The sequence below is a fragment of the Leopardus geoffroyi genome, chromosome X, assembly GCF_018350155.1.
Source record: "Leopardus geoffroyi isolate Oge1 chromosome X, O.geoffroyi_Oge1_pat1.0, whole genome shotgun sequence".
Lineage (NCBI taxonomy): Eukaryota > Metazoa > Chordata > Mammalia > Carnivora > Felidae > Leopardus > Leopardus geoffroyi.
In genome coordinates, this window is record NC_059343.1 from 107822698 (window position 1) to 107833347 (window position 10650).

Sequence of the window (10650 nt, forward strand, 5' to 3'; positions counted from 1 at the left end):
GGCTTCACCTCTCTGAGCCCATTTTTTCATTTCTCATTTGTAAAACGGGGATTGTGGACTATGTCACCCAGTTGTTAAGATGGTAAAATGAGTTATTTTTAAAAAGAGCTCTGAAAGCTGTTAAAGGGCTATACACTTATGGGTCACTATTAAGTTATCCTGCCCTGCCACCACCCCCTTCTCCTTGGCTTCTTGTAAAATTAGAGCTTTGGGGGTGATTAGGGAGCCAACAGACCAATCAGCATAAAGCCAGCCCACCTAAAACCTCTTTGCCTAAAACCAGTTACTCTGATGACCAGTTTGCCTAAAAGTCAAAGTAGTAATTTTGAAAGAAGACATTTTGTACCAATTTTCCTAAGAGGCACTTCCAACATAATGTCGTTATTTTAAAAGCACTATGTCACAATCTGCAGCATTTTGTCAATGACGAGATTGTTTTGCATGCTTGTGTGTGGCTTTTTTCTATCTCCTACTGAGCAGTTTTATGGCTTTTTAGCAAGTTTGTCTGCAGACCTTTTTTTAAAATTATGTATTTCTAGCACTTGACAGATTTATCAAATCTGCAGAAAAGCCCATAAGATTTATCAAATGGACCTTTTTTATCACTCCTGTCTCCTTTTCACTGGGTTTTACTCTGTATTGTGTATGCCTGTGTGAACCTAATGAGTTGATTAACCAAATTAGCATGTACCCGTGCCCCTTTCTGTTCTGCAAGGCATTGGCATTTTGACAACAAGCGTGAAGAAGTGAGACAGATGGGGCAGAACTGTATTGAACTCCTTGCAGTTTATTTTTCAGGCGTTCTCATTCATCAAGCAGCTCTATTTTGTGAAACGTAAAATGATACATACAAAGTCATTACCAAATGTACTTATTGCAGGAAACATAACAATTTTCAAGAAAGGCAAACTGGCTAAAAAGTCCCGAAAGTGTTCAAAAGTAGATAAAATTAGAAGACACCCACCAAGGATATAAGACACATTTTAGCAGAAATCCCACCTTTAACCAGAATGTCCTTAAATAAACTGCTTTTTAAAAATCTTTAAATGACACTGAAGAAAAAAAGAAAAGGACATCCAAACAGACGCCAGAACATTTAAAAGTGGACTAAGTGTTATGTGAACCAGTCATTAAGCATAGAGAGTCCTTTTGTGAATTTGTGGCAAATTGGTTCAAGGCCATTTGACCCGGAATCGATTAAGGATGCAGGCACTTACCTCCACGCAAGTGTGATATGTGGGCATGGGGACAACCATGGACCTCAGGGGACAGGAATGCCCCTCCTGAATATGACCTCCAAGAGTAAGGGTGAATTGTCAGCTTTTTAACTCTTTATTATAAAGACATATTTACACAGAACAATCTTTACAAACACAGTGAACATAATTATGGGAAGGGGACAATTTCTTAATGAAAAGGGCCTTAATATATTTGTATAAATTAGTATAAGAATCATACACAACCATTTTAAATAAGACGGTCCCCCAGCCCCCCACTGCCCTCTTCCACCCTGTGTCTCTGGACCTTCCCCAGCTTTCCCCCTTTCCCCATGGGGCTGGGCAGCTGATGAGGCAGGAGACACAGAGAGGGGGAAGGGAAAGAAGGCCCAATCCCTGGTGGGGGCATCAGTGGCAGAAGAGGCTTTCTGGACACTGGCCAGCCCCCACTCCCAGCCTGAGGGGTGTAGGGGGAAGCAGGTGCCCAGACTGGCTCCTCAGGGTGGGCCTTGAAGCAGCAGCAGCAGTAGCATTAGCAGCAGCGGAGGTAAGGGGGAGAGGCGGTTAGGCAATATTGGGATTACTGTGGGACTCGGGGGGCCCTGACTCCCCCTGTCCCCACACATACATAGGTGGCCATCAGGCTCTTGTCTCCCCTGGGAGGCCTCTGAGAAGGAAGCCTACTCGGACCTATACTTCCTCCCATCTTTCCTTCCTTCCTTCCTTCCTTCCTTCCTTCCTTCCTTCTCTCCTTCCTTCCCTCCCTTCCTTCTTCTCCCCCTTGCCCCTCCCCTAAGGAAAGGCCCCTGGGAAAGAAGGTCCAGTCAACATGAAGGGAAGGCTACTGAGTCCAATTCCTGAAGGCTACCTTCTGGCTTCTGACAACCAGTGTTGGGGTTGGAACAGTAGCCTCAGTACCTGAGCTGCCCCTATAAGAATACCTGGGGTCTGGAAGTGCTGCAGGAATGGGGGCAGCTGGCAAGTTATGGAACTTTCCAGCCCCAGTTGGGAAATGGACTGGCAGGGGCAGGCCAGGGAGGCGGGAGCAGCTCATTCCCCACACCACCACGGGGCAGTTCATAGCTGGCTTGCTTCTCCCTTCCCTGCCACCCCCAGCCCCAACCTTGGGAAAGGCACTTAATGTGTTCTGAAAAGATATCATTAAGAGGGAAGAGGACATCATCAAATGGGGGCGGGAGACCTGGGTCCTCATTCTGGCTCTGCAGTGACCCTGAATAGGTCACTATCCCTCTCCAGGTCCATTTTTGCAGGAGTTTGCATAAGAAGGCGGAGCTAAGTGATCACCAAGGTTCCTTTTGGCGCTGGTATTGCGATTCTTGGCAAAAAACACTCCTGCTTGGCTTTTGCTCCTGGGAGGGTACAGAGCCATCTCCTGAGTGAGAGCTTAAACTAGCTGGCAAGGGAGGGAAGGAGTTGGGGGTGGGGTGGGGGGCAGTGTTAGGAGACACAGAAAGGTGAGAGAGGTAACAAAGTACTTCATGGCCCCTCTCCTTTGCCTCTTCCTTCAGCCAAACATGGGATGAAGGAAAGGCCACAGCAGCTATCCCTCCTCTTCTCCAATGCCTCCCATCTCCCCTTCACCAGAGAACCAACCCCCATTCCAATGCCCCTCCCCAGGCACCTGTCTGCATCCTGATGCCCCAGCCCCTCTAACCAGAGGCTCCTTGCCTGGTGAAGGGTCCACCTGACTGGAAAGCCTGGGATCTGCTGAGGCCCACTGAAGAAGGGAGTGTTTCCCCCCAGCCCGCAGAGCACGCCCGAGGAAGAATGGGCTGGGTGAAGCTTGGGCTGTTAGATGGGAGGAGGTGGGGACTAGAGGAAGGGGGGTGGGGTAGGAGAAGGCTGGCCTTCCAGTGCTGGGTCTCCAAAATCAGTCTAGGGAAGAGCCAGGAAGAGGGGCTGAATGGATCCATTGGAGAGAAAGGGAATCATCCCAACTAGGGGCAGGATCATGCCATTTGGGGAAGCCAGTGGGTGAGAAGAGCCGGGACCATCAGCAGCGAGGACAGGTGCAAGATGAGAGGCGAATGGATGTGAGGGCTCCAGAGAAGAAGACCAATCTATGGACTGGTGAGAGTTGCAGGGGGTGGATACTCAGGGACCCGTTCAGTCCTAAAGAGACAAAAATGACCAGAGAGAAGTCACTGACATGTCCTAGGTCAAAAGAACAATCTGGGAAAGGAAAGGAGACAGGCTTCACTCCCCTCTCCCCACAACCCTGAGCCTAAAGCCCCAGGTCTCTGAGTTGGTGCCACCTTGTCCAGGCTACAGGGGTGACACCGCAGGCCAGGTCTCAGGGACAGTCTTAGGCTTTGCTTTCTCTGCTATTGCCTTGGAATTTTCTCTTTCCCAAGGCTCTGGGCAACTCTCTTCCTGTTCTCTGCCTACTGCCCCTAAGGCTCTCTGCTTCCCTCCCCCTGTCTAGTGAACATCCACCCTGCACACCTATAAGCATACCCTGGGGCACCCCTCTCCAGCTCATCAAGGCTCCCCAGGACTTCTAGAACTCTCCAACTGGGCCAGCCTGCCCAAACCCAGGCAGCAGGGTGGAGGGGAGCTGGCACCCTATTCCTAGAGAGTCGGGAGATTGGCCTGAGGTGTAAGCCCTCTCTGGGCCTTGGTCTCCATGTCTGTAAAAGGAAGGTCTAAGATGGGTGTTCTGTAAGCCCCTGTATTATGTGTGGGGCTGGAACTTCTTGGGACAGGTGTCTGCCAGTGATAAGCAGCAGGACCACCAGGCTTCCAGGCTGTCCCTCCCTGCTCCTTCCACTGCCCACTGACCAGAGGCTCAAGTACCTGCTTCAGAAAGGCATGGGGCCCTTGTGGGAGAGGCGCGGCCGCTGGCGGCGGAATTTCCTCCGACCTCCCTGCCATGGCCCTGGTCCGTTCCTCGACCCTTTGGGCTGCACCAGGTGGCGGACATTGCTCTCCTCCAGCCCATTCCCATCAGAAGGCTGCAGCAGGGGCCCTGCAGGAAGAAGAAAGCCTGTTAGCCAGGAAGGCTGATGCAAATGGACAGGGGGCCATGGGCTCATGGTAGAGGGCAATCTCTTCATGAGATAGTACTCATCAAAGCTTTTCTCTGTTTTTATCTTTTATCTTGGTGAACAATTTGCAATTTTTACACTGCCCTGGCTACTACTCACATCTTGCGATTTATGGAGCTCACTTTATGTCCTTTGGCAGCTCTCTCATGTTTCTGGCAGGCGCAAACATATTCTTCATTTAGAACATCATTGTGGGGTACAGTTTGGGGCATATGTCTATACTTGGTTAGGGCACAGCAAGCAATAACCCCCCCTCCATTGTACCCTTGCAATGGATACACTTAAAACATTTCAAACATATATTTCAATGACATGACTCCCCCCAGCACCATGTACCCATCACCCAGATTCCACAGTTCTCCAGATGGAGTCATATATGCTTTAGTTATCCCCTTTCTTTGTGAAGCATTCCATAGCAAATCCAGAACATCATGTCACTGTGCTCCTACATCCTTCAATATGCAGGTAACCCACTTTTGAGTACTCAAGATCTCACACCTCACCCCTGGGCATCTCATCAGTGTTTAGGCATCTCACTTGCTCCTTGTGATCTCCCTGTGGGTATGGCTGGGTGGGGGGTTGTCTCTGGCTCTGTGTGCCTTAAGCTGGGTTCCATTCAGTTTATGAGCAGATTTAGAGACCAAAATATCTTATATGAATGAATGAGTGAACCACTGAGTGAATGGTCACTTGAAGCAGCAAGTGTGTGCATCAGGAGGGGTGTGGTCTGCTGCAGCTGCCCCCCCCAACCAGATGCCCCATCTCCTTTCATTCCCAGATCACACCCCTACCCTGTGTCTGATGTAAACCCCTTCCACTTAAATCCCAGTTGGCTTCTCTTCTGCTCTCTAGGGCTCTGCTCTATATCTGTCCACATCTGGCTTAGAGTAGAAGCCTCCTGATGTCAGGCCAAGCCCTGACGATAGAATCCAAGTGGTGCTGGGTGTCATTAGGCACAGTGAGGGAGAAGACACGTGGGCCAGCTCTCACGAAGGCTGCAGCACACCCAGGGAAGGCAAGCTTGCACTCCAGAAACAAGCCTGACCTCTGGAAGCAGGCAGAACAGGGAGATGAGAAAGTGCTGGGCAGAAGGCAGACTTGCGGGGAACTTGTGCAATGGCCAGTCCACGGCTGGCCTGCAGAAATACAGCCTCTGAGGTCAGTGATCACTAATCCCAGTCTCTCTCCTCCCACACCACCGGGTTCGCCCTCAGCTATGTCCCTGCCCCTCAAGCCCCACTTCCATCCATCCAGGAATCCCTACAACTAGCTCACAGTTTCCATAGAACCACCCGTTGGCTGCTAGCCCCCCAGTCATACCCCTGGCGGCTCTCCTTTCCCTCCTCCTGCCTCCAGCATCCCCAAGCTCTGGTTCCTCTGTTGCCTCCTTGGCTCTCATGATTCCTCCTCCCTTTGCACACAATTTCCAGGCATTTATCCTCCTCTTGGGCCAAAAGCAGGCGAGGTTTGTCCTTTGGGCCCTCTCCACCCAGGCTCCTGGGGCCAACCTCAGCTGCTTCAGCTTCTGCCCTGTGTTTTGGGGTCCCCTCAAGGCTCTTCCTGACCACTGAGGTGGGTAAGAATGAAGCTGATAAGGAGTCAGTACAAGAGAAACACTCAGGACAGGAAGGACTGTGGTGAGGGTGTGGCCAGGCACAGGGAAGGACCTGAGGGGTCGTGATAATGTGAGGCCTTGGTTCTTGAGTCCATGTCCTGGACTACTGGGGCTGGGGTGGGGGTGGGGGGACGATGGCACAGGTTACAGACCCAGGGGTATAGCGGGCATGGAGAAGAGAGGCAAGGTGCCTAGATGGGGAGGGTGTCATCTCCAAGTATTCAGCACCCAGGATATGTGTGTTGGGGGCAGTAAGGAAGGGGGGATTAGGGGTGAAAGGCCCTAAGTGGGGGGAGGTCAAGAACCAGGATGGGGAACAGGGATGCTGGCTCAGACTCTGGCCAGGGAGACATCTAGACTCCAAGCCTGCAGAGAAGAACTACTTTGAGCCAGACCCCAGAGAGCAGCCACCCAGAAGCCCCTGGCACATTGCATCCCATCAGGTGGGGGGGGGGGGCTCACTGTCTTCTTTGTAGCAGGAAGTCTGCAGCTCCTCCCACACCCTGATCCCATCACCCACCTGTTTCCTACTTTTGATTCTGAGTCTGGCTCACCCTAAGATAAGCTGACACCTGAAACCCGGGCTTTATCCTGTCCAAAGGGACATTTGAAGGCTGCTGATTTTCATCACTGCAGAGGTCCTGCCTGTACAAAAGAATTCCCCTTTAGAAATGGCGGCCATCCTCAGTGCACTTAAATATTTTCTTCCAACTCATTTGCTACTTAAGGGGAAGCTGGGGCAACCCCCCAAAGAATCTGAAGCCTAGAGGAACTGGAGCCATTGCTCTCTGAAGCACCATCAGAACAGGGCTCCAGCATCTCTGCACTGAGAACTGCAGTCAGGGGTGAACAGGATTTGATTTTCATGTAACCTGAACTCTAACCCTGCCAGTGCACAAAGAAGTACATGTGACTTTTCAGGAACATGCCAGCCTCACCAGGAATGAGGCACCTGTTTTTCCTCCTGCCATCCAGCCTATCTTATGATTGCTTTAAAAGTCCACACGAGTGCTCTGCTGGCGACCCACTGGCTGTGTCCTCTCCACTGCTCTGTGGTACCACAGGTACCTCCCTGATGAGGCACCCTTCCTTTGTCTGCCCAGCCCTCCACCCCAGTGCCCTGAGCTATCTTCCTGGGCCAGTTTTGCTGCCCTTGGACACATCACACTCTGGCAGCTTGGCCCTTCACTTCACTTGCATTAACCCTTCGCCGGAGAGGCCTGACTCAGGTTACAAGAGTGCTTGGCACTTAGGGACTGGGGATGGGGTGCAGATGCCCCTTCTCTGAGAGTAGGCTATCCTCACTCACACTATCACCGTGACTGCAGGCTTTGAGTTAGGGCTCAGGAGGAAGAGGGGGAGGAGGGGGAGGGGAGAAGGAGAAAGAGAGGTGCTCAAAGACCAAGGGACACTTGGCCCTGGCCCGGCAGTTCTCAGACTCCGAAAACAAGGTGTATCCCAGGTCAGGAGGCACTGAAGGAGTCTGTGTGTGTCTGGTGAGGGGAGGGCGGGAGGACATTCCAAGTCAGGACAGAGTATATTGTGGAGGAAGCAAGGTTTTCAGGCCTGGGACTTTGACTGGAGACTTTGGCTGGGGAGAGCATGCAAGTCTGGGCCAACGGCAAGGTGGTTTTGGGTCCCTGTTTCTGATCCAGGATAGGAAGCAGGAGGAGCCAGGCCATAGGTACCCAGACCCTTGGCTGGTGGCCACCTGCCCGGAAGTGCCCCTCCTTGGCTCCAGGAGATGTCATGGAATGGAAAAGGCACTGAGAACCTTAGAAGTGTCCAGTGCTAGGCTTAAGCAAAATGTGAGGGTACTAAATTTACCCAAACAAGGGCATGAAGACAGATGGCCTAATGAAGAAGGGGGAATTAAAGCAAGAGGTGACAGGGTCTGGGCCAAAACACAGTGTTACTTCCCCCTTGAAACTAGCTGTCCTGTTCCCTTTACCGGCTGGATCCTGAAAGGGTTCTAGTGGTAGTCGGTTGCCCAAGGGTCTCCCCATAGTCTCTTGGGGAAGCACCAAGTATGTAGATCAGAAAGCCCCAGACTTCTCTGGGACACCCTCTCTGCACCCACTCTTTCTTCCCTGAAGGCACCACCTTGGACTATTTGCCAGCAGTGGTGTCATGCGGGTGTCTTGTCTTGCCAACTGCATTGGATAGTAGGCTCCTGGAGGGCAGGTCCATGTGGTGTCTCTCATTCATACCTTTTGCTCTCTGTTTGCCTGCCTGACAGGGATTTCTGAAGAAAAGCCCTGCTCCTTCTTACCAAGGAAGAGGCTGACCCAGCACTTGGGTCCTGGAGAAGAAGACACTGGACAGCTAGCTGAAGACAGGGGGTGACAGAGCCAACCAATTGCACCTATCTGAGAAGCCAGGCAATGCTCCCAGGGCCAGGGCAGTGCCAAAAGGCAAGAGCAGAGAAAGGAGGCAGCCTACAAAGGGAGAGAAGTAGAGCCCTGCCGGCCCCTCAGAGGCTCCTGGGCTGCAGGCCATCCTCCCGCTCTGGAGGGTCTGGAACTAAGTAGGGCCCCATGCCCTTCCTCTAGCAAACCTGCTGCCCTGCCCTCTCCTTCCCTCTGCTCCCACCTTTCTGTGACTCCAGCCCCTGGCACTGGCATTAGTCCACCTGGTCTTGGCCTTCCCCTTCTGTGGTGCCAGGCAGGCAGCAGTGACAGCCAGATCACAGGACTGTGGCAGCTGGAGGTGGGAGCTGACCGCCCCAGGAGACACTGCCGCACAGGGGACAAGCAGCCTGGGCCGGGGCTGCCAGGGCATCTGGGGAAACCAGGTTTGGGGAGGGCAAGGGAGCACCAGCGCCAAGTATGCCAGGTGAGGGGCGGTGTGTGGTGCGGGTGGGGGAGAAAGGACTCCCCGCATGGAGGTGTCAAGTCAGGTCCACGTTTCCTGTTTGGGTGCCTGGAGACACCGGGACTGAGGTGAAGCCTGCCTGGGGCTGAGTAAAGGCCAGGGCCAGGATATCAAAGAAGGAGTCCCCGAGGTGTCGAGGAGTCTGCGAGGAGGGCCTCTCGTGCGGCAGCAGGAGAACAGACCAGACAGGACCTTGGGGAAAGGGAAGAGAAGAGCTGCCTGGCCTGGCCCTGCCTGGCCGGCCCCGGGGAAGCCTGCCTCCGCTCCCATGCAGGCTGGAAGGAGCAGCAGCTGGGCTCCACGCCGCCGCCCCCGCCGCGCGCTCCTGCCTATGCAACAAGTGTCACGTCTGCATCTTGGCACATCATCCCCAGTGGCCCGCGCCCCAGGACTGGCGGTTGGCCCCTAACCTCCGGGGCCGGAAAACCTTCCACTCGGGAGGCCAGCCCACCAGGCTCAGTCAGGTCGGTTCCCTCCACTGATCCCCGGGGAGCAAGACGGACGCCGCCCCCCCCCCCCCCCCCCGCCCCACATACACCCTCCACCACGCGGGGTGCAGGCCGCGGGACCCGGGGCGCACGCCAGCGGCCCTGAGCTCTTCGGACTAACAGGGGCCGCCGGGAGGGGCAAGGCCCCGGGTGGGTGATGCCCCCGAACCAGCCAGGCACCCCCCCTCCCCCGCGGAGGAAGCGGTCGGCCCGGCCGGCCGACGGGTCCCTGGCCCAAGGCGCCCTGTCAGTCAGCCGGTGGCCCGGCGCGGCCGGCGCGTGGCTGCTCCCGCTGGGCTCGCGCCCGGTCCCGGGAGGAGGAGAGCGCGCGAGCTGGGGGGCGGAGGGGAGGGAGCGCGTCGGCTGCGGTTCCGGAGCGCGGCGAGGGGCTCGCGGGCGAGCGGCAGGGCACGCACTCACCTCCACACGCCGCGGTCAAGGAGAGCCAGAGCAGCAGGAGCGCCTGCACGCACCGCCGCAGATTCATGCTGCTCCTCTGCCGCCGCGCGGCAGCCGGGGGCCAGGGGGCGGGGAGGCCGGGGAGACCGGGCGGGAGGCGAGGCGAAGCGAGGCGCGAGCCGCGGATCGTGCGTGCGTGCGGGCGCTGAGCTCGCGTGGCTGCCGGGCTGCGCCGCGGGCTGGCCGGCTGCCGCGCTCGCTCGCCGCCGCCTCTCCGGCAGCTTCCCTCTCCCGCCGCCGGACAGCGCCGCCACACTGGCCTCAGCGGGCGGCTTCGGGGACGGCGGCGAGCTCTCTCCAAGAGGCTGGCTGCTCGGCCGCGGCTCCGACTGCCCGTGGCCCAGGCTGCCAGCGAGAACGCTCCCCGCTCACTCCAGGGGCTGCATTTTGTAGCTTGTGGCTTGGCTGCGAGCCCACTTGGTCATGTGGTCATCTGGAGGGCTGGAGGGCTGGGGGGGGGGGGCAGGAAGAGAGAGAGAGAGCGCGCAAGCCTCCCGCACCGCCCCCCTCCCAGCGCACACTGTGCGGCCCCAGCCAGGGCGCGAGAGGGAACCTCGAGGTGGCCCCACAACAAAGGCGGCACCGCTGCTCCAACAACCCACAACCGCTCCTGGACAATGCCCGCCTGGCCGGGGGCCAGAGGATTTTGGAGACCTGAAGGATTTCAAACACAGGAAGCATTTGGGGCGGTGGAGGGGCACACTTAACCCTTTCTCACCTCGCTTCCTTAATGGCTGTCCAGGAACCAGGGCGCTCCAGGGAGGACCCCCCTGCCTAGTCTGTCCCCACTTACCCCCTCCACCTCTGACCGGCTCCTTCCTGCTGCCACTCCCCAGCCAAGACACCTCCCCTCCTATACACACACACTGGCCCTCCTTTCTCCTCTGCGTCTTCAGCTGGGTTTGTATTGGGGTGACTGTCTAGGCTTG

The 10650-nt window shown here is 55.6% G+C and overlaps 1 protein-coding gene across 1 annotated transcript; it reads right to left on the minus strand.

The window, feature by feature from the left end:
* Positions 1 to 767: 767 nt before the first annotated feature.
* On the minus strand, positions 768 to 10136 carry APLN (apelin). Its single transcript, XM_045470738.1, has 3 exons — positions 9683 to 10136; positions 4035 to 4206; positions 768 to 3350 (listed from the first exon to the last, which is right to left on the minus strand). The coding sequence occupies exons 1-2, from the start codon at positions 9747 to 9749 to the stop codon at positions 4040 to 4042; spliced, it is 234 nt and encodes a 77-aa protein (XP_045326694.1). The 5' UTR covers positions 9750 to 10136; the 3' UTR covers positions 768 to 3350; positions 4035 to 4039.
* Positions 10137 to 10650: the final 514 nt, after the last annotated feature.